At 45.9% G+C, this 24,434-nt stretch overlaps 1 protein-coding gene across 1 annotated transcript in view; it reads left to right on the forward strand.

Annotated features, from left to right (window-relative positions):
* The window catches only part of osbpl10b (oxysterol binding protein-like 10b), a gene marked incomplete at its 5' end in the record, with an annotated part of 45,679 nt that overhangs the window by 2,105 nt on the left and 19,140 nt on the right, over positions 1-24,434 (forward strand). The window contains 5 exons of the mRNA XM_080857350.1: positions 2,601-2,776; positions 5,392-5,471; positions 9,434-9,730; positions 14,978-15,224; positions 15,684-15,832. Of these exons, the coding sequence (XP_080713476.1) occupies positions 2,601-2,776; positions 5,392-5,471; positions 9,434-9,730; positions 14,978-15,224; positions 15,684-15,832 (949 nt within the window). The remainder of the gene's footprint in view (positions 1-2,600; positions 2,777-5,391; positions 5,472-9,433; positions 9,731-14,977; positions 15,225-15,683; positions 15,833-24,434) is intronic.

The following is a 24,434-nucleotide window of genomic DNA, read 5'->3' on the forward strand; positions in this document are numbered from 1 at the left end:
GGGCCCACTACTCCAAATGGCCCTATCACTCATAATAGCTTGTAATATGCATTTGATTCACTGCAAGAACAGGCAGCCTGTAGGAATGCAACGATGTGTGATATCTGTGATTTTTCATTTTTCAGATCGAGGCTGATGTGTGTTTGTGCTTTCTTTTTCCCACTAGACATCCATCAGCCAGCTCAATGGCTGCTTCTTAAACAAAGATACAGTTGGGTGTACTGATACTGCTGTCACCTCAACCATAGCCAAGCAATAAATGGCATTATCCAGATTACTGACTCATAGATATAGGGATGGGGAAGACCGCCTGTTTGTTTATTACCGCTAGTGCTTGTATAATGTTGTGAAGGAAAGGGTTTTATATCGTCTGTATACCAACTGGATTACCATGCGATATGCACACTGGTGAACGGGTACAATTTTCTGTTGGCATGGGTCCTACTGTCTACTGTTCCTCTAAGAATACATGCTGTGATTCATGACATTAGAAACGGTGAACTATACTCCTGGGTTGTGTCTAGTTTTACTGATTTAAAATATATATATATAAATATAGAAATGATCCCACGTTGAAAAACATGTTTTTCCACTAGCTTATTCTTAATAATAGTAGTGTGAATATGTTTTCTCTCCAGTAGAAAAGGTAATTTCTTTGATGCTTTAGAGAGCATCATATTTCTGTGTCTTCTTGCGTTCTCACTTACCCCTTTTTCTGACCTCCCTGTTTCCATGACTATAATTTAAACACTCTCTTCCTTCTGATCTCAGTTTGTGCGTCTTTAATTATCCATCACTAAAGCACTTGAGCCCATAACAAGCCCACAGTTTTTGGCTGAGTTTCTTGGTTTTATCAAAGCAATTTTTAAGTTTTATCATAATGATGCTGACTTAATTTCATACACTTAATACACCAGATTCTCCATGGGCAATGAATTGATTTGCACCATGTAATGATTTGTAACCTTTTCATTTGTTTTCTTTACATAATGGGAATGAAATAAAACCAAAACCCAGAATCAGTAGGTGGACTTGTTAATGGTGTTGCAATCAGTTAGTGTACTTTCCTTGACTCACATACACACACGCACAAACGCAAACGCACATGCACATGCACATGCAAACGCACAGACGCACAGACGCACAGACGCACAGACGCAAACACACACACACACACACACACACAAACACACACACACAAACATACTTGACAGGTTTTAGAAATCCAGAGAGACCTGCTGTGGAATCTTGACAGGAACGTGTCAAAGCTAGATGTCAGCCATGTAAATAATAATTAATTGTATTTATTCACACACATACGCATACGCCCACACACACACACACACACACACACACACACACACACACACACACACACACACACACACAAAAACACATACATATGCATACACACACACACACACACACAACCACCCCTTACCCCCAATTTATGACACATACGCCCATATCCTCTGTGTGTTTGAAGATACTAGGCCACCAGTTAACACCTCATGGCACCTCAAGCCTACCGTGACTCATGATGAAAATACCACTAAGTGGGAAAATATGAAATAGGAGGAGCTCTCCGTCATGCCAGGCTGGGCTAAGTGAGCAGTTTGCCGCAGTGAGAGCAAGCGAGATAAATTGGGTGAGAGAGAAGGAGAAAGAGAGAGAGGCATACAGCAGATGAGAGTCACTAAAGATATCCAACTTTAAAAATAAAATGAAAAATAACTTTTTTTGTACCTCCCTTCGGGCCTTGGCTAGGCCCCTGAACAGGTGCAACTTGTTCCGCTTTGGGCAAGAAAGTATTTAAGAGACAGGCTGCCATTTAAATGGATTCGCTCCGTAGGATCTCTGAGCTAATTGGAATGTAAACTATGTCTATAAAGTGGAATGGCAAAAGGAGTTGCATAGTTCAGGCTGAATCCCTTAATTAAGAATATGGTTCATACTGTCATCATGTTAGTTAGTAGATACTAGGTACTAGATCACTGTTATTGTTCTATTGTAATTTAATGTTACTCCTCATTTTTTGTAGGTAATTGGCAGTACTAAACTAAACCTAAACTAAACCTCACTGACTTCTACTCCTAACATTCCAGAATTCCACACAGGTTCCATTTTACTTTGCAAACCAGATCCTTCCCCCACCACCTCACATCCTCCTTGTGTTCACTTGACAGTGACATTTCCACTTGATGTTATGTTCCCATGTAGCAGGTTGACATCCCCTATGTGCCATCCAGAAAATAGAATTTCAGCAGAATGTTTGCCCCTAGGGGAGTTGACCTCCAGCCCTTTTCACAGTCTGTTCGTGAAGCTGAAATGGAAATGTCTATTATCATCAGTGCATGCACAGTGGTATGACCTACAGGAATAATAATGGCAATACTCACAGTCGTAATAATGCTGATATGGCAGGCTAGCGATAATTGCCATCCACATATCAGAAGGTATGTATTATAGCGGTGCACTCGTCAGCTCCTCCCTATGAGATGACTGTTCTGGAAAGGCCTCTTTAAGATTCACCCAAGATCTGTGTATGTTTTATATCATCTGCCCCCATGGCAACCCTCTCTCTCTCTCCCCATCCTCAGGTACTTTGTGCTGGATGCTGAGCAGGGGCAGCTGCACTACTTTGTGAGCGAGCACAGTAAGAGCCAGAGGCCCCGTGGCTCTCTGCCCCTCCTCGGGGCATCAGTGGTTCCCCACGACGAGCTGCCCCACATGTTCTGCATCTACGCTACCAACGGAGAGATCTTCAAGCTCAGAGGTACCTGGGGGAGACCTTATCCGTGTGCGCTTGGGTTGTCTCCTCGACTCCTCAGTTGGATCATTCATCCCTTTTTTTCTTTCTCTATTGTTCTGTTCGTCTTCACCCTGCCTCTTTCACAAACCTTTGTTCCTCTCGCTTCCATCTTCTAACCATGACATCTTGGGTCTACCTGCCACACTGTAACCGTCTCACAGATACCTCTTTCCAAAAGTTTTTGTTCTCGTTTTTTATCTCGCCCACAGTTTTAGTCGCCTTCGCTGTCATCGACTTGTGATTCCTCTTCTTTTTTTGAATCGCCCGCATCAACAGCCTTCCCTCCGTTCTGCTTTCATCTGCATGGATGCTTTTCTTTTGTTCACTCATCCACCCACGCTCACCACTCCTCACCTTCCTCAGTTCAAAGGGATCCCTCTCCCGTCTTCCTTGCCAAGGTTCTCTCGCCGCACATTCCCATCCCTTCATCTCTCCCTAACAGTGTACTTTGCCCAAGATGTGTGTGAGGTGTCCGGTCGGCGTGAGGCAGTGAAATATGGGCTTATAGCCCGTGGGTGGCGGGGCGAACATTTTGATAGGTGTTTTATGGGGGACAGCATTATTGATGGCTGTGAATTAACACAGGGCCTAGGGAAGCGCCTGGATCTATATTCTATGGGGGGAGCCTTCAGCCAGGCCCAGAGGTGAGCTCAGAGGTGCAGGGCCACCGTGGCTGACGGAGGCTGACGGAGGCTGACGGAGGCAGGCTAGAACGGGATCAAATGAGATGGGTGCAAATGGCCGATGCCATGGTTTCCGCTCAATGAGAATGCCATTGACAGATTATTTACAGAGTCCACTCCACTCTCATATGTGTGAGGCCTCTGCACGGATTTTACGTGTTGAGCATCCCCACCCGGCAGACCGTCCCTTGGACGACCTGCCTTTACCCTCAGATTGTCTTATTAAATAAATAATTTAATCCGTAGGTGTTTGGCAGAAAATGCTGAAAACAAGCATTTCATTTGCAAAGTATTGATTGACAACGGAGGCAATCTTTGAGATATTGCACAAGAGGAGGGAAGGTGGTGGAGGGGTGTGAGGAGAGTGTTGTGTGGGAAAAAGCTGACGCACAACTCTCTCTTACACACACATACACACACACACACACACACAAAGACCATCACACACTCCCTGGTGCCATGCCCCAGTCCATGATTGGTTGACTGCAGGGGTCGTCCGGGCCCCCTGGTGTATCTGTTGTCCAAATTGGCAATCTGCAGGTCTTTCTTTTTCTCATTTGACACCTTTGCAGTGTAACCCCAAGGGTAGGCCGCAGTTTCGTGTCTAGCCACGCCAGGCTTCCTGTGAACGCTGTATTATCTCACCATCTGAATGGAAGTGACACGTCAGCGTCCCAAATTTCACACGTCATCTTCACTTGTAATCGTGTGGAAGATTGAAATGGAAAGAGGAGGTCAATAGAGGGGTTAATGGGGCAGGGTGGGAAGAGTAGGGGCTTTAACCTGCTTGATGATATGAATCACTTGAATTCTTTTAACCTGAAATGATTTTTATGTAAGATTTAAGCAGCCTCAGGCGAGAGATGGGCCTTTTGTTCCAAGCCTCAGTCATGTAAACATCTCACAAGGTATGAGCTGTCAAAGATGGATGATACCTGCCAATCACACCGTGCGACAAGATGATAATGGAACAGCATGCCTCTTGCGAGGTGAATGTTGTGCATGAAAGACATGAAACCTAGAAGCATCACATGATCGACAGGTTTAATTTTAGACCCAGCGGGAGAGTTTGTGGGGGGTGTAGGGGTGGGGGGGTGTTGACAAGGGAGACCTAAAGTAGGCCAGCAGAGATTAATTTAGGGGTGAATACTGTGTGCTGAGTACTGTGTACTCCCACTCACCCCTTTAGACTGAGATTCATTGTTTTTAAACAAGGCTGCACAGTGGGAACATAACATGGGTTAACCTGCTGTTAAATGATTAACTGAAGTCTCATTTTCTGGTGGTATTTATTGGTGTGTGTTTGTGTGTGTGTGTGTGTGTGTGTGTGTGTGTGTGTGTGTGTGTGTGTGTGTGTGTGTGTGTGTGTGTGTGTGTGTGTGTGTGTGTGTGTGTGTGTGTGTGTGTGTGTGTGTGTGTGTGTGTGTATGTGTGTGTCTTTGAACGTTTGTGTGTGTGTGTGTCTGTGTATGTGTGTGTGTGTGTGTGTGTGTGTGTGTGTAACACTGACAAGGGCCTGTGGTGTATGGGAACACAGGGATGGGATTGGATACTGTGGCTCCAAAGTAGCAAACTAAACACAACATTAAATCTGTTTCATCAAATGGCTCAGATTGCCATCTGTTCCCATAACAGTCTCTTCCTTGACTATTCTGCTGGCTTCAGATCACTAGTGTTCATTTGTTTTCCCATTGATTAGTGTTAGCCATGTGTTTCCTTGCCAGGTGGCTTATGTTAGTCTCCCAGAAGTATTCTAAGATTGTCTGTCTGTTGTTCCCTCTTTCTCTTTGCCTGTCCACCAGACTACATTTATCCTGCCTGTATAACTGTACTTGACTGTGCACCCGTCTACCTGTCCATCTGTCTGATGGTCTGGTATTCTGTCTGTCCCCACAGCATCTGATGCAGGTGAGCAGCAGCTCTGGATGACCCAGCTGCAGCTCTATACCCGACAACACTCGGATGGCAGTGCCAAGGTACTGGAGCTCAATCAGACCCTCACCTAAGTAATGTCCTCTTTTTCCAGTCTCTCCATCTGTTTGTTCCTTTTTCACTCTGTTTAATTTTCTCTTATTAATTCCCTTGGTAGTTTTTATTTTTTTTATCTGCTGGTCCAGTAACCACGGTTTCAAGTGGAAAATTAATACAAAATAAACGGTTCATACGTTTTAAATTGAACGCCACTCTGAGTAGCATGTCTGCGCCGGCGCCCTTACTAGGCCTACAAGACTCATGTCTTTAGGCATCAGTTCTCATGTATGTCTGTCTTTGATTCCTCCATCCTCTTTGTATGCCGTCTTCGATTATTTCACGACTTCATTAAAGGGAGGGATTAAAACATTACAAAAGGAAAGAAGGGTAAAGGGAAATATGTTCAGACCTACCAGATATTTTTCATTGCTCCATCGATTGTTTAGGGTTAAGAAAAAACTTCAGAATTCCATAAATTCAAGAGAGCAACCACATTTGCATAACTTTAATTTATTTTATTGTTATAATTGTATTATAAGTAATTGTGGTTTGTGTCTTATTGTGTGTCATTTATAAGGTAAACTGTATCATAGGTATGTAGGTACACGAAAGAAAGTTACATATGCTGTTCGCTACCATTATGGTAGGCTTTGGAATGCATCTCCCGCATAAACGGGGGCACTACAGTAATTTTGGCTTTGCCTCTCTGTCTCCTGCTCTTCCTTTTCCTCTCACCTCTGGGCCAAACCACAGCACATGTCTCCCAGCAGTCTTGTGATGCCACCCGTGATGTTGTCTTCCTCTTTTCTTAACCAGCACTTTTAGTACAGTCTTTAGTGCAACAGCAGTGCCATATTCCAAATTGTTCTGTTCAGGCAGAATACAGTCTCCTTCACATATGAATTAAAAATATCTATTGAGACATGGGTGTTTGGGTGGTACAGTTAAAACATTAACTTGAAATTTCAGGCCAAAGTAAACCAGTGTCATGTGCTGACTGTGCTGTGTGGTAAATGAAAGGCTAATACATAACTTGGCAGGGTTGATCCAAACAGTCTGTGACTTTAAAGATCCAAGTGCCATTCTGTTAACAATGTATGAAAGTAATTGATGACAGGACACATTTATATCAAACAGAGATATATCTCGTGTCTCCCGTTAATCTCAGATGCATTTACATCGGTTATCTTGGTGTTTGCTGGGCATACTTCTCTCAAGTATTTAAAGGGCCACTGATAATAATAATAATGATTTCTGGTTAACCTTTACTGTGTTCAAAATTTATGTCCACACTGTATTTGTTTTTGCACAGCAGAAAAAATTTGCTTGACCAGTAATGTAAGGTTTTATTTATATGGTGGTCAATTATGGATGATTCCGGAGCATTATGATCAAGAGATTTGAACTTAGAACCTCAACCAGAATTTTGATGAAAAAAGGTTTCTTCATTGTTTATTTGATTGTTTATTTTATTTTTTATCCTACCTATATCTACACCTACTTTTAGTATAGTACCTGTGAGAAGTGTTTCAAGGGTTCTTAAGCCATCAGTAGAGTGTCGCCCAAATGTGTTTGAAAGTATCAATATTGAAATAGAATTGGGTGGATCCACAAATATGTGATATATTTGAGCACAAATTTATGACTACTGTTGTTAAGTATATGCAAAAGTCTCAATAATTAAGCTATAATTCCTCTTGTCATGATGTTACGCTTGAAGTCCTGTAATTTCACATTAACATTTTCTCTAAGTTGAGAACAGATAGAGAGACATACGGTAGTGTTTTCCTTGACAACAGCATATTGGAGTGTGTAAGCTTGTGATTGCCAAGGAGCCACAAAATTCTGTATCCGACCCATAAGACTGTTTATTTTATTTTTTTATAGAAAATACTTTTTTTTTTGTGAGCTTTGACCACATCATTATAAATGGTCACTTTCATCTTCAGGTTCTCAAGGGATGTTGGCCTCACATGGATAACATCTACTGAGACCCTTTATGCTTTCGCTAGCCATTACTTCCCCTAATGACCTGTGGGCAGATGTTTTATTCATGACTCCACAGCAAAACGCAAGTCAGCCAAAACACACAAAATCATTACAAGCCAATCACAATGACCCTTTGACCTGCCATTATGAGACATGTTTGTAGCACCACATGTAATACTTCAGTGTTCCATTGGGAGCTGCGGTCGACCAAAAACCTAGGAGTGAGCGAAGAATGGCATTATCGTGTTTTTGTTATTTACCGGAAAGCTTGGGTAGTGGCAGCATCAGCACCTAGCCTTTGTTCTCTCATCCGGCACTGTGGATGAAAGAGGGTCTGGTTGGTGCCAGAGAACGTAACCAAAATGATCCTGCCAGCCTGTGTGTGCCCTGTGATAATGTTTCTGGCATATGTCACAACTGGATCGCCATGATTGGTGATAATGTGTTGTTTTGTCAACAAATCCGAGGATGTTGTCCTTAAATTGACCCGCGAAGTAGGAATGTTAGAGCTGTTGTTTGTTATGCTAGATACTGCTGTGCTGTGTATTGTAGTGTGCAAGGGGTAGCATCGCTTCCGTATGTGAGACTGTGGAGTTTCTCTGTCTCGCTGCACATTCTTCCTGGCTAGCTTGCCCCAGTATTTTCGGTCTGCTGGCAAAGTGTTTTTATTTACTGCTGGTGCTACAAGAAGGGAGCAACCTATGGATAGTGATTATCTGATAACAGCTCTACCATACCATGCAAATGGAAATATGTGTAGCATACATTTTCCACTCTTCCATTATGTATTGCATCTCAGTATTTCCTACATTACTCTGAGATACAAAATGCAATTGTTTATTAATTCATACAGTGTGGTTGGATGCAGTTTGTTATTTCTATTCTTGTTGAATATTTGTTGTGATTTATCAAAAAATATATTAGAACTGTAGATGAATATCGTCACATGCATGGAGTTGCTCCTGTATGATGCATGGAGTGGCTCCCGTATGATGATACTCAAACCTTATGCAAGTTTTCCCACTTCACTGAAATCTGAGGAGAGACAGCAGAAGGGGGGAAGAAAGTTCTCTGGTAATAATCATCCCAGAGAGATGAAGTAGAGATTAGAGGAATTACCTCTGACTGAAGTCTTTTCTTAGCCCACATTAACATTGAGTGTTTTCACTGCACCTGATAGTGAGCCACATTGCAGTTAAAGATGAAATGATTTTCTGTCGTGATGCTGAGAGGCGATAGATGTACTCAGCGTAGAGGTTCTGATGTGGGCTTCTGTGACATTGCTCAACCCTCTCTTGCTCAGCGGCATGCTGTCTGCATTCTCTCTCTCTCTCTCTTTCTCTCTCTCTCTCTCTCACTCTCTCTCTCTCTCTCTCTCTCTCTCACACTCTATCTCCAACCCTCTCTCATTTCCGGGCTTTCTCAGCATCTCATTCATGCTTCTGCCTCGCCGCCCCCACCCCGCGCTCTGTTTCTCCCTCCCGTGCTGTATGCTCTCTCACGGGCTTTTTCCTCCATCTTTGCTTCCGTCTCTTCCCCACCTCCTCCTCCCTCTTCCTTTCCTTCTCATCATCCTCTCTTTAGTCCACATTCTCTCTCTCTCTGTTTCTTGTCTCGTTGCTCTCCTTCCTCCCTTCTTCCCTCCCTGCCCTTTCTCTCCCTGTCTCTCCCTTCTTCCCTCCCAGCCTCTCTCTCTCTCTGCCTATCTCTCTCTCCCACTCGCCCTCTCTGCCCCTTTCTCTCTCTCTCTCTCTCTCTCTCCCACTCTCTCTCTCTCTTCCTCCCTCCCTCTCTCCTTCCCTCCCCCTCCCTGTGTGCTGCTGGTGGCGGTGGCGTGAGGCTGAAGATGCCCTTGCGCGTGACAGCAGAGCGCGGTGCTGGCGGAGGGGCTGCTGCCACCGTGGCCATGGGGAAGCGGGGCACCGGGTGCGGCAGCTGTCCCCCCTCTGACACCTCCTGCTGCTCCTGTCTCTTTCAGGGCATCACTGCTTCTACCTCTTCCTCTTCCTCCTCCTCCTCCTCCGCCGCCGCCTTAGGCCGGACACGCGGCTCCTCCCAGCTCCCCCACCCTCCAGCAGCACCACCTCCTCCAGCCACCTCCATCACCACCACCACCATCACTACCACCTCCTCTCCACCCGGTGCCCAGCAGAAACCACTCCTCTCGGGGCTGCCGGCCTCCAGCTTCTCCTTCAACTATCACAAGTGCCCCACCTCCGGCCAACGGGCCAAGAACCAGAGCGTGAACCTCGGACAGCTCCAGGAGGTCAAAGAGGTAGGGTGGCCCATACAGGGTAGGGGTAAGGTGGGGTCTTCCCTCAGATAAGATGTAGGAAAGGGGTACGTGCTAAAGGCCTGTAGTGACAGTTGTCACACTCAAACAGAGGAGAGTGAGTGGGATTAAAAGTGAATGAGTGGTAGTTGCTTAGCTGCTTACTCAAATATTTTAAAGAACTGAATCACTTTTGCTAGAATCAGTACATTTGCAGAGTAATTTTGGAAGCAAATTAGCTTTTACGTATAAGGTCAGTCTTATGCAGGGTGTTTTGGTGTTTTGGAAGCAAATTAGCCTTTAATTATAAGGTCAGTCTTATGCAGGGTGTGTTCTCTGTAATCCACTCAGAAGAGTGCTGTTGTCCTCCAGGGGCAGTCTGTATCTGTTGTCTCAGCATCCCTGAATAGACAGTTCAGCACTCAAGCTTTATCATCGCCCATTTGACATTGTGAAGGTGTCGCCTTGATGCTGGACACCTTTAGAGAGCCACTGTATTTGGCAAAGGTTATCTAGTCACACTAACAACTTTGTGAAGAACTACCTTAATGAAATGTACCTTTTTATCGTAATGTATTGATCATGGCCCAAATTGACAGTCTTTTCTTTTTAACTGTTCTTAATCAAAGTATGTTTTTTTTTTTTATAATTATTGTTGTTACAAGCGTACGTTGGGTATTGGTTAGGATTTGGTACAAGTTTAGCATTTTGAGTCATTCATAATTATGGCATTTTCCTGAGGCATACGGTATAATTATTTAATACCTGCTAACTATTGATACCTAGAAACCTTAGTCTTAATGTCTGTTCCTGGGCTCTGAGACATCTTCTTCTCCACTGCCTTTTGACTTGAGAGGACATGTTTCTCTCCAGTGAAATAGCTGTTCCTCAATTCACCAGCAACCCTAAAGTAACAGACAGTAAATGAAAACCCCAGAGTCCTAGAAGTAAGTCTTGCTTCAATATATTTGTGGAACCCAAAGCTGAAATTATTCAGCAGCCTCTCCAAAAAGTGACTCAGCTTACTCCTGTGAGAATAAATTATTTATTACAGTTACATTTTGTGCCAACAAATCCTATATAAAGTGCGCTATCAACAGAAATGCTTGTAGGAGTATATGGAGGAACCCTCTCAATGAAGGGAACAATTCTACCTGGAGTGATTGTAAGAAAGAAAATACTTGGTTCCTCAAGCTAATTCTTTGATCTTAGACACTACATAGTATATACTGATAGTGTCCTGAAAAACTTTTTTGTCACATTTTCATGTATTGACAACATGAAGCTGTAGCTCTGTCGGGACCCTGGTCGGTTGGAAATCAAGACCCACTTCAAATCCAGAGCCTCTGCTTTTGGATCTGTCTCTCACGACAGGCTTTGATAAGTGTCAAGCCTTAAAACGGTTTCCCCCTGACAGCATCCACAGATGTGTGCGGCTGAGCGTCATCTTTTCAGAGATGTGACAGTTCAGGGCCCCACGGGGCCGCGGTAGGAGAGGCAGATGAAGTGTGTGCGCTGTGTGTGTGTGCTGTGTGTGTGTGTGTGTGTGTGTGTGTGTGTGTGTGCTGTGTGCGTGTGCGTGTGCTGTGTGTGTGTGTGTGTGTGTGTGTGTGTGTGTGTGTGTGTGTGTGTGTGTGTGTGTGTGTGTGTGTGTGTGTGTGTGTGTGTGTGTGTGTGTGTGTACGCGCTGAAAAGGAAGACCAATCTGGGCTGTGACTCCTGACAGTTCTTCTTCTGCCTCGCTGAGATAGCGGAGGGACTGTGTGCGGCAGCTTGTGTGTCTGTGAGGAGTGTGTGTGAATGTGTGCGGCAGCTTGTGTGTCTGTGAGGAGTGTGTGTGTGTGTGAGTCTGTGTGTGTGTGTGTGTGTGTCTGTGAGTCTGTGTGTGTGTGAGGAGTGTGTGTGTGTGTGTGTGTGTGTGTGTGTGTGTGTGTGTGTGTCTGTGTTTGTCTGTATATGTGTGGGGGGGCAGCTTGTGTGTCTGTGAGGAGTGCTTTAGCCTAAGCCAGCTAGCTGCTTTGAAGTAGCGATTTACTGTCTGGTTCGAGACACTTGGTTTGGTTTTTGCCTACTTACCGCTGGCCAGGTGCGTATTTATAGCAGCACTTCATATGAAGAGTATAATTTGTATTCCTCAGTGGAGGTTGCAGGCGCCATGTCCACACTGGGATTAAGAACACAAAGCATTGGTGTCTTCAGCCCTCAACCTTTTTTACGGCACAGAGGGCTGCTGTCGTGTCTGATGGTTCGCTCATGAATTCTGTAGATGCCCTCTAGCTGCACCTGTGATGGGGAAGTTCAGGTGTAGTGAGTGTGAAGAATGAACAGCTAAAACAGCTGTGCTGGCAGTGAGGCCACACAGGCAAAGGGAAAAGCTTTTTCAGGGCATTCTTATGATGAATCCTTATGGGTTTCATGAGAATCATCTGATGAGGTGTTCTTAACTAAGCTTTTCTGTAGATTTTGTGGCCTTTGGCTCCAATTGAGAAGCACTCTTTACCGCCCTGAAAAAGCCCTTTTGACAACAAAAGGCTCTTCCATATGTGGAAAAGGCTCCCCCTGGAACCTTCTAGGCTTGTAGAGACTGATTTCCTTTCCCCCCCTCTGGCGTGACCTCCTCATCCTCTTGGCACTTCACTGAGTCTGTCTCATGACCGCTAGAGCAGTGGCAGGGCATATACAGAGGGAGAGAGAGAGGGAGAAAGAGGGAGAGAGAGAGAGAGAGGGAGGGGGAAAGAGAGAGAGAGAGAATGGGCTGAGCTGGAGGGGATCCTTTTACAGGCCCTAGCCCGTGAGGCAGTGGGTCCTAAGAGAGCAGCAAGCATTTGCCTGAGCAAGCAGAATAAGAGAGCCAGAAGTTGAGAGCAGCAGTAAGGCTAGATATGAGATTATAAATACAGAGAGATGGAGAGAAAGACATGAGATGGAGTGTGAGTGAGAAAAGGGAAAGAGAGGGAGCGAGAGGGTGAGAAAAATCATGTACTTTCTCTCCCTGCTGACTCCTCAGGTAGAAGCCAAACAAAAGGCCTCCTAATGGGAAATCAGTGGGGAGCAGGGCTGGTGTGTCCAGTACGAGCGAAAGACCACAGAAAGGACCCACTCACCGGTGAGAGATAGGCAGAGACAGAAGGGAGGGGGAGGGAGAGAAAGAAGAGAGAGAAGGCCCAGAGTCATAGAGACACTAGACCACACTCTCATTATCAGCAGTGGAGCGCAGACAGCGGAGACTGGGAGGCAGGTCTCTCTGGAATGAAATGTTAAGATGAGAGACACACACCACAAGCATAGTCTTCCATTCACACATACAACGGCATCCAGCTTGTTGTTATTTTGCAGACGGAGTGTATCTCGTTGTCAGAGCAGCGACTTGCCTCTTTTATTGCAACTACAGAGACACAACTTTATTTTTATGCCTCTTAGAAGAAAAAAAGAGGGAGGAGGGGAGGGAGGGAGGGGGAAGAACAAAAAGCAGCGGATCCATTTTTCATGAAGGCTGGGATATGAGAATGGCGGCAGCCTGGAAGCGAGGCAGAAATCACTTGGCCCGTCTGAGCGCCCGGCCTGCTGCGACAGACATAATAGTAGAGGTATGAGACAGCGGCCGGGTTTGATGAGGGAGCTGGAGCCTGCGGTGACCTGCCTGTACAGCTGAATTATTCAGAGACCAACGTCACTTCATCTCTGCCACATGCAGCTTATCAATCAGGTTAACTCAGCCTTACTTGTCACGCAGCTCCATTGCGGGTTTTGGTTATTATAATTTGATATTTTAAATGATTTGGTATCGGGAAATCCTAAATGTAGGTTGTCAGGTTAAACACTTGGGACTTGGGACAGGTTAAGCACAGTGAAATTCATCGGTTTTTCTGCCTGTCTCTCTCTCTCTGCCTGTCTGTCTCTACCTTTATTTTCCTTGTCAAGTAATCTCACAAACTAAAGGTTAGATCTTACATTTTATTCCATAGCGGCTGTCTCCAGCCAGTGATTTAAAGAGCAAATCGATGAAATGTTACCTTTCAATCAGAGAGGCTAATGGTACATATGTGCTCCCTGAGGGCAGGACCGTGGGGCTGGTAACGTCTCACACCACCCAGTGACTGCTAATGCAGTGATGGGTATGTGTGCCTCTGCTGTAATATTGTTGTCAGTGAAGGAATGAAGAGGGCCCAGAGGGAGAAGAGAGAGAGAGAGAGAGAGAGAGAGAGAGAGAGAGAGAGAGAGAGCGAGAGAGAGAGGGAGAGAGAGAGATCAGGCCCTGGATGAGTAATTAAATTCCAATCCTCCACTCTCTCGTACAAGCCCTCCCTCTCTCCCCTCCATGGTGGGGAAGACTGGATGAGTCACTAGAGGAGTCCCTCTCCGTCTTCTACTGAATTAGCATAGCATTAACATAGCTAAGGATGCTCTGAGAAGCGATGGAGTCTCACAGTCTCTTACCGTGCTGACTGTAACATGACAGTCACTTCTGGCACATGTACACACAGACATGCAGTCACACACACAAACAGACACACACACACACACGGACATACACAGACACACACACCTATACACACACACATCAATGCACAAGCACATTACATACACAGCTAGTTTCTAGCATACCAGCAGCACTGGTTTGCACTCAAATCATTGTGCTATAATGCTAAACTGAGTGAGCACTCTTTGTGGTACTTCCAGTAAATCATTGTTTCGGGCTCGGCTCCAAAGGCTTCCTGGCCCTAAGTGCAGTATTTAGTGTTCCTCAGGAAAAGGTTTCCTCACACAGGAGTAGTGTCCACCCTGTCTGACTCACTGGGAAGGGGAGTCACTGATTGAAGGGAGTAGTGGGTAAGGACACTGGTTTCACTATTACCGTTGAACATTAATGGCAGATCATTTGTCTCAGTTGAATTTTGTTTTGATTGGATATATAATTAGGGTTTCAGCAGTTCATCATTCCCCCATGGTTCAACCTAATTGTGAGAGCTAAGTGACTAAGTAGAACTCATTAGAGCCAGGATACTATATCTAATCTAGAAACGGTATATACGTATGTTCTCAGTATCTAACAACTATTCCATCTGATTGTTTCTTCCTTCCTCATCAAACTTACTGCTCCTCTCTAGTTGGCTCTTTCTCCCTCATCAAACTTACTGTTCCTCTCTTATTAGCTCTATCTCCTTCATCAAACTTACATGTTCTCTCTGATTTGTTATTGTCAGACATCACCCATAATCATGACCTCTTGTCCTTCCTCTGGTGGGCCAGGTGATGGCCCAGGTGGAGGACCAGCAGAAGAACCTGGTGCAAAACATCGAGTCCCTCCCGGGCCGTGGGCCCATGTCCTCGCTGGACCAGGACCTCCTCCTGCTGAAGGCCACCTCAGCGGCCACTCTCAGCTGTCTGGGAGAGTGCCTGAACATCCTGCAGCACAACGTCTCCCAGGCAGCACAGCACCTGTCCCAGAGCCAGGCGCCCAGCCACAACCACAACCACAACCAGAACCTACCCCCAGGTGAGCACGAGTAGGAGTAGCCATTAATGGATGTGTCACCAAATGTAATGTATATCAAACGGAAGAGGTGGAAGATGAGGAAGAGCAAAAGGAAGAAGAAGAGGAAAATGAAATGAATAAATGAATGATTTCAGCAGGATTGTTAGGGTGTGAATGGTGACTACCAGTATGGTGGTGATGATAAGGATCTTGCTGGCGATGGTTGTGACTAGCAGTGGCATCATCACCACCCAGAGGACAATTCCTATTCTTTTTTTATCACTACAGTTGCATGCATGTGTCATCAGCTTCATTCAGGATAGTGTGTGTGTGTGTGTGTGTGTGTGTGTGTGTGTGTGTGTGTGTGTGTGTGTGTGTGTGTGTGTGTGTGTGTGTGTGTGTGTGGGTGTGTGTGTGTGTTGTGAAGAGACGGTGTGTTGGTGTGGACCCAGACACTCGTTATATAAATTCTTTCTCCAGACGGTGTCTTAGGGTGGAGCGGCAGCAAGCCCGCCCCCAGCGATCCGAAGAGAGGCCCAACGGTTCTCTCCTCCCCCGGCAGAACCCACCTCCTCTCGCCCTCCCACTCCCCCTCCCTCCAGAACAAGGACCGGCTCCAGCCATCTGAGGTAAGCAAGAGAAAGACAGAGATGGAGAGAGAGAAGTTTGAGGTAGGGAGGGGCGATATAGACAAAAAAAATATATCCCGGTACTTTTATTGAATATGATAAACAATATATATGTATCTGTATTTTCTACACTCATGTTCAGCGTAAATGTTGATTTGTAGCCACTGTATAGACAATGTGCTGCAGAATGTGATTGAACTGCATGAATAGTGCATATAGGTTTTGATTTCACATTATTAACTTTTGGACCTAAATAATGGCTCTATTTTAAGCATTTATGTTACATGACTAATATGATGTTCTATCTGAAAATATCCATATATCTATTTGCTGAAGTGTCGGGGGATGCCCAGGCTGTAAACACACTCACAAGAGAGCCAAGACAATCTCTTTACAGTTCCACCAAGTGATATAGTATACTGTGGAAAAGCGATGTAATCATTACCCACTGTGATTATGAGCTGCCATCAGGTACATGCAAGGGTTAGTTTCCAATTGTGAGTGGGTGCATTGAGATTGAGTCCCTCCTTGACTGGAGGACTGTGACCGCTTCAATTGGTTAAATTGACATTATGAGAGAGACAGCTACATTCTGAGCTATTTTGCAATGGGAAACACATAAAGGAAAACTGCATGAAATTATACAAATAGTAAGCAATTGGTTCACATTCATGGCTGAACTCATTATACTGGCTAGCTAAACGTGTAACACCAAACCACTTTCTCATTTTGTTGACTGGCAGATGTATCATCTAAAAATGTCAGCATTTCTCAAAATAGTTATATAGATACTTATATTAAGTGTCTACTCACTTTATTGGCAAGGCTCTGAAGTAGTCTTTTGATGTATAAATATAAGTCAATAGCTTTGGCTAAATCCTGCTGTCAGACAGACAGACAAACAGACAGACCGACAGACAGACCGCAATGGAAGCATAACCACCTTGGCGCAGGTAGTGATGTTGCGCCTCATGTTTATTTCCCCCTGCTCTGTTTAGCTTGTCTGAGGCAAGTCTCTTCTGAGTAGGTGCAGAATAGTCCTTGTGTTCATTCAGGCAATGCACTTGTCATCTTTAAAGGGACCACCGTGGGCTCATTATGGGGAAAAATAGAAGTTCGAAAAATAATTGAAATTCGCCTGCAAAGGCTGACAGGTCTTTGAAGAATCTAGGCTCAGGTTTCTGAGGGTTTTTTTTCTTTCACTTATTCTTCTGTCTTTCTTTTCCCTTCTCCTATTGTGTCTTTCTGTTGGCAAACTTCCACTTTCATTGTTCTGTGGAGGGGGGAAAACTAATTGGGTGTGCTTTAGTCTCTCTCTGTTCTGCCGTGTCTCTCTGCTCTCCGCTCCCTCTTTCTCCTCACTCCCTTTTTCTTTCTGTTCTCTTTTTCTCCCTCTGTCTCTCTGTTTCTCTCTCGCGCGCGCACTCTCTTTCTCTTTCTTTCTCTCTCTCTCTCTCTCTCTCTCTCTCTCTCTCTCTCTCTCACACTTTTCCGAGTAAGGATCCCCCGCCACATGAACTATCAGAGAATGAGTCATCGCTCTCACTTACTCGGAAACTTTCTCTTCCACCCTCTGTTTCATCTTTTCATTTTTTCCCCCTCCCCACCGTGGTTCATCTTCACTGGAGCTTCACTGCTGTCTGCTTGAAGGGAACTAATTGACGCTGTGCCATTTTCACATTGCAGTTATTAAAAAAGAACCTTTCCTCGTACAGGGTTTGCCAAAACAGGGTCTTAATGATGGTGAGAGCGTAGAGCTTCCTCCACATCAAAGCCTGGCCTTATCACTGACAATCGGCTCTGACGCCATTTATCCACTGCCCCTAGTCTTTATCATGAGGGAGAGTACTAATGTCACTTCTCCAAAAGGCCATCTTTTATCAGCATTTCTGCACAGCTTATGCACTAATGCTCATATCACTGCCTTGCACATGCATGCATGCTACAGTTACATAGCTGAAGTCATTTTATCTGAGTCTGAGTAGACATTATGGGTTTGATCATTATCCGTTAGCCATGCAAGCTGATGGTAGTGATTCTGCCGGCGTTCTACCGGGCAGGGCGGGGCAGGGTGGACAGTGAAATATGTTGATGTTCCATAGCACTCATGGCAGCGCCGCTTCACCGAAATGAGCCCCATTAATCTGAACCTCAGCACGTGAGAGAGAGAGAGAGAGAGAGAGAGAGAGAGCCAGGAACGGAGAGAAGACTAGATACAGAGAGAGATAGAAAGAGTGGAAGAGAGCCAGGAACAGAGGGAAGACTAGATACAGAGAGAGATAGAAAGAGTGGAAGAGAGACAGGGACAGAGAGAAGACTAGATACAGAGAGAGATTGAAAGAGTGGAAGAGAGATGGGGATAGAGAGAAGACTAGATACAGAGAGAGATTGAAAGAGTGGAAGAGAGACAGGGACAGAGGGAAGACTAGATACAGAGAGAGATAGAAAGAGTGGAAGAGAGACAGGGACAGAGAGAAGACTAGATACAGAGAGAGATTGAAAGAGTGGAAGAGAGATGGGGATAGAGAGAAGACTAGATACAGAGAGAGATTGAAAGAGTGGAAGAGAGACAGGGACAGAGAGAGAGGAAGAACGAGGGAGAGGCTGGCCCTCACGGGGGTCCGTATAGCTCCTCGCACCCTGCTGGATCTGATGGTGGGGCTGAAGAAGGGGGCAGTCTGTCACAGCCGTCTCTGGAGGCTCAATGGTTGCTTGATGTGAATGTGTCGGGATGCTAGTCCATGGCAGATGGTGTCGCACCTGAAATCTGTCAGGTGGTTGGACTGTCCAACCTAGATATATTTGAATTGCATTTATTGTTACAATGGGAGTGTATACAGTTGCATTTGAGTCCTTTGTGTGGGTTGAGAAGCACTTCTTGGTTCTCCAAAAAAAAGCCGTTTAGATCCATGAATAGGTTGTCATATGATAGAGGGGGCAGTGTCACCCCTTACAAAGCTATGCAAATCAGCCCTCATTGATATTGTAATAGATTCTACTGTCGTCTAGCTGCTCATCTCCATTCATTAGCCTGAGAGCCTCTGGCATTTAATGTGGCTCATTAATGTGAAGTAGGTCTGTGCTTGTTTATGAGTTGATTGACAGGTCCGACATGCACCACTGATATGATGAAGCATCACGCCATGAATGTGTCGTGTCTGAGCACTGGTCAGGGATGAGTGTGGTGTGTCTGAGCACTGGTCAGGGATGAGTGTGGTGTGTCTGAGCACTGGTCAGGGATGAGTGTGGTGTGTCTGAGCACTGGTCAGGGATGAGACATGAGTGTGTCGTGTCTGAGCACTGGTCAGGGATGAGTGTGGTGTGTCTGAGCACTGGTCAGGGATGAGTGTGTCGTGTCTGAGCACTGGTCAGGGATGAGTGTGTCGTGTCTGAGCACTGGTCAGGGATGAGTGTGTCGTGTCTGAGCACTGGTCAGGGATGAGTGTGGTGTGTCTGAGCACTGGTCAGGGATGAGTGTGTCGTGTCTGAGCACTGGTCAGGGATGAGTGTGTCGTGTCTGAGCACTGGTCAGGGATGAGTGTGGTGTGTCTGAGCACTGGTCAGGGATGAGTGTGGTGTGTCTGAGCACTGGTCAGGGATGAGTGTGTCGTGTCTGAGTACTGGTCAGGGATGAGTGTGTCGTGTCTGAGCACTGGTCAGGGATGAGTGTGTCGTGTCTGAGCACTGGTCAGGGATGAGACATGAGTGTGTCGTGTCTGAGCACTGGTCAGGGATGAGTGTGTCGTGTCTGAGCACTGGTCAGGGATGAGTGTGGTGTGTCTGAGCACTGGTCAGGGATGAGTGTGGTGTGTCTGAGCACTGGTCAGGGATGAGTGTGGTGTGTCTGAGCACTGGTCAGGGATGAGTGTGTCGTGTCTGAGCACTGGTCAGGGATGAGACATGAGTGTGGTGTGTCTGAGCACTGGTCAGGGATGAGTGTGGTGTGTCTGAGCACTGGTCAGGGATGAGTGTGTCGTGTCTGAGCACTGGTCAGGGATGAGTGTGGTGTGTCTGAGCACTGGTCAGGGATGAGTGTGGTGTGTCTGAGCACTGGTCAGGGATGAGTGTGGTGTGTCTGAGCACTGGTCAGGGATGAGTGTGTCGTGTCTGAGTACTGGTCAGGGATGAGTGTGTCGTGTCTGAGCACTGGTCAGGGATGAGTGTGTCGTGTCTGAGCACTGGTCAGGGATGAGTGTGTCGTGTCTGAGCACTGGTCAGGGATGAGACATGAGTGTGTCGTGTCTGAGCACTGGTCAGGGATGAGTGTGTCGTGTCTGAGCACTGGTCAGGGATGAGTGTGGTGTGTCTGAGCACTGGTCAGGGATGAGTGTGGTGTGTCTGAGCACTGGTCAGGGATGAGTGTGTCGTGTCTGAGCACTGGTCAGGGATGAGACATGAGTGTGGTGTGTCTGAGCACTGGTCAGGGATGAGTGTGTCGTGTCTGAGCACTGGTCAGGGATGAGTGTGTCGTGTCTGAGCACTGGTCAGGGATGAGTGTGGTGTGTCTGAGCACTGGTCAGGGATGAGTGTGGTGTGTCTGAGCACTGGTCAGGGATGAGTGTGGTGTGTCTGAGCACTGGTCAGGGATGAGTGTGGTGTGTCTGAGCACTGGTCAGGGATGAGACATGAGTGTGTCGTGTCTGAGCACTGGTCAGGGATGAGTGTGTCGTGTCTGAGCACTGGTCAGGGATGAGTGTGTCGTGTCTGAGCACTGGTCAGGGATGAGTGTGTCGTGTCTGAGCACTGGTCAGGTATGAGTGTGTCGTGTCTGAGCACTGGTCAGGGATGAGTGTGGTGTGTCTGAGCACTGGTCAGGGATGAGTGTGTCGTGTCTGAGCACTGGTCAGGGATGAGTGTGTCGTGTCTGAGCACTGGTCAGGGATGAGTGTGTCGTGTCTGAGCACTGGTCAGGTATGAGTGTGTCGTGTCTGAGCACTGGTCAGGGATGAGACATGAGTGTGTCGTGTCTGAGCACTGGTCAGGGATGAGTGTGGTGTGTCTGAGCACTGGTCAGGGATGAGTGTGTCGTGTCTGAGCACTGGTCAGGGATGAGTGTGTCGTGTCTGAGCACTGGTCAGGGATGAGACATGAGTGTGTCGTGTCTAAGCACTGGTCAGGGATGAGTGTGTCGTGTCTGAGCACTGGTCAGGGATGAGTGTGTCGTGTCTGAGCGCTGGTCAGGGATGAGTGTGGTGTGTCTGAGCACTGGTCAGGGATGAGTGTGTCGTGTCTGAGCACTGGTCAGGGATGAGTGTGGTGTGTCTGAGCACTGGTCAGGGATGAGTGTGTCGTGTCTGAGCACTGGTCAGGGATGAGTGTGTCGTGTCTGAGCACTGGTCAGGGATGAGTGTGGTGTGTCTGAGCACTGGTCAGGGATGAGTGTGGTGTGTCTGAGCACTGGTCAGGGATGAGTGTGGTGTGTCTGAGCACTGGTCAGGGATGAGTGTGTCGTGTCTGAGCACTGGTCAGGGATGAGTGTGTCGTGTCTGAGCACTGGTCAGGGATGAGACATGAGTGTGGTGTTTCTGAGCACTGGTCAGGGATGAGTGTGTCGTGTCTGAGCGCTGGTCAGGGATGAGTGTGGTGTGTCTGAGCACTGGTCAGGGATGAGTGTGGCGTGTCTGAGCGCTGGTCAGGGATGAGTGTGGCGTGTCTGAGCACTGTTGAGTGCCAGGGATGCTGGATTTTGTTCTTATGCCTGTCATGAAGTGACTGATGAGCCTGATGAGGGGACGCCATGTGTTTTTTGTTGTTAGAGTCAACTAATTTACAGATTCTATTTGTTTTATATTGATTTGCTAGCTTGACGATGTCATACTCATAATCCTAGTCAGAATATGAGTCTGATGCTGAGCCATTGGGCTGTGATTATGGGGCGTGTTTCAACGAACCAGGAAAAAAAATGCCTCTTCGCTCAATTGGATACCTACAACTTATCAGAGCAGCATAGTATGACCATCTTATACAATAAAACTATTACCGGATCCCGTAAGAAGGACGGCAAAAACATATTTTCGATCGACAAATGCCTTGATCGCGTTTCTCTGTTCCTCTTTTAAAATGAATGCGCTGTCAATATCTGTGAGATATGCCTGCTCACGTACTATTAGCAGCAAGGCTAGCTAGCTACTATGTGTTTCAATGGAGTTTTTGTCTAAGCGTTAGCAATAACCTATCAATAATGGTCTAGAGCGCTTCAGTTAAGACCTTCAATCCTCTGCAACATTCGTGTTGCACATACACAACTAACCGAGTCAATGTACACATAAAAAAGTCATGTAGATAGCTTAAATCATATAAAATATGTCCCACTAAGCTCCCGAGACGGCGCCATCTTTGTTCGATTTATAATCTATCTATCTAATCAACTCAAGCATTTGTTGGTCATCTGTCCATCAACGTATAAAGCCCGCCCTTACAATTTGATTAGTCAGATTGCTTTTCCAAAAACTTGAATCTCTCCCAACTAGCTCAAAGCCAGACTGAATCTCCCAGACCAAATATTTTGTGGGCGGAGTTCAGGCTGGTATCCAGGCTATTGATTTGCATTATAATTAGCAAAAGTGTTATCTCTTAACACTCACAGACCCCCAGTTCATTACTTCTGACTTGATGGTTGAAGGACCCGTGGCCTTGGGACTGTAATTGCTTTAACAGTTGATCTGCATTAGGAGACTCAAACATCCTAAAAGGGAGAATAACTGAAGGAAGCAGCAGAGTTGGTGAGGCGATGTGATCCATCTGCCGGGTGGTTGTGCCTGTGAGTTAGGAAACCATGAAACACACTGAAGCCTCACAAATCTTCATAAAAACATCATGTTTTTATCATTGTGGGCCAGGAGCCAAAACAGAGTATGTGAGTTTGTCTCTCTCTCTGTCTCGCTTTCACACACACTCTGTATTTTTTTCTCTCTCTCTCTCTCGCTCTCTCTCTCTCTCTCTCTCTCTCTCTCTCTCTCTCTCTTACTCTCTCTCAAACACACATCAAATCAAATATATCTGTGTGTGTGCGCGTGATACTGATGTCTATGTGTAGATTGTAGGGGTGAAATATTCATGGCTGTATGTACTGATCTCTACTGTCCTGAATCATAGGGATTGGTAGGATGCAGTCTCACATTGTGTCAGCTGAAGAATTCCTCTGTTAATGGATCTAAAATGCCATTCGGATCAATCATGTTGATGGAAGTCCATTCTATTCTAAGCTTTTTTTCTCTCTTAAATTCCATTTCTGCTCTCCCCTGACATTTTCAGTCCATCCGTCATCAGACACACTCCACCCACACACTGAAGGATGACTTCCCCAGCTACGCTGTGTTGCACTGTGCCTAGTGAACAGTAGAGGACGCTAGAGGATTCTGGAATGCTCCAGACGTGGACAGGGTGGTTGTTGTGATGGTCTGTACAATGGCATGATGCTTAAGTGCATAACTTGCCCTGGGCCAGGAGTCAGGAGAGGTGAAGGAGAGGCTGAGATGAATGGGGTGTTTATTTTCACCGCTGGTTGGTTTGTAGGGTGGGTTCAGTGGTAATGTAGATAAGTGGTGGATGGGTGTGTTAGAGTTATTTTAAGGCCTGCTCCACATAAGTGCTTTACTTTAACAGGGATTCCAGGTCAAACATAGAAATCAAACAAATGTGTTTGCGGCAATCCTTTTCATTAACATTTCTAATCTATATATATTTGAAACTTCCTGTAGAAATGGATAATATTTAGATATTTTTATAAAGATAATATATGATCTATACAAATAATATTTGATATTTTCCTGCATAGATTATAGAAAATTTTAATCCAATTTGTATGTAGTCTTCCTTAAACATTTGAAGTAGGCGTCAGTAATGTGTAAATGCACATCCTTGTATGTGTGTGAGTGTGTATACGCAGGTTATTATACATGTGTGTGAGTGTGTATACGCAGGTCCTTATACATGTGTGTGGGTGTGTATACGCAGGTCATTATACATGTGTGTGGGTGTGTATACGCAGGTCATTATACATGTGTGTGGGTGTGTGTGTATACGCAGGTCATTATGCCACAAGACACTTGACAGAGAGCAAGATCATACACACAAAAGACAGAATGAGACAGAGAAAGCGAAAGAGAGAGCCATAGGAGCAAGTTTGAGATAGACAGAGAGAGACCGTGTGTGTGTGTGTGTGTGTGTGTGTGTGTGTGTGTGTGTGTGTGTGTGCAGTGTAAGAGATGGTCCTCACAGAGAGACTCACCGCGGCCTGTCAAGCTCAGCCCCTTCAGGCACGTATGCGGTGCGACTCGCTGGTGTGTGACCATGTCAGGATCCTGCCCCCTGCCTGTCTGTCTCCTCCGCTGTGTGTGTTTGTGTGTTTGGATAGGAAACAACTGCCTCTGTCAGAGCCACTTAAAATAACAGCACTTTCCAGCTGAATTTTGTGGGCCATTACAAAGCAGCCAGTGGTTTCCTGCACTCAAACAGTGTCTGTGTTGTAGTTGCTGCTGTTCGTCTCTTCATACTATGCTCAGACCAGGCTAGATCTACAACCACAGATGGAGAGATTCTGTAGGGATGCACCGATAGCGATACGAGTGTTGAATTACGTACTCGTCTAAAAATCATTCTT

This window comes from Sprattus sprattus (genome assembly GCF_963457725.1).
Source record: "Sprattus sprattus genome assembly, chromosome: 19".
In the NCBI taxonomy this organism is placed as follows: Eukaryota; Metazoa; Chordata; class Actinopteri; order Clupeiformes; family Clupeidae; genus Sprattus; species Sprattus sprattus.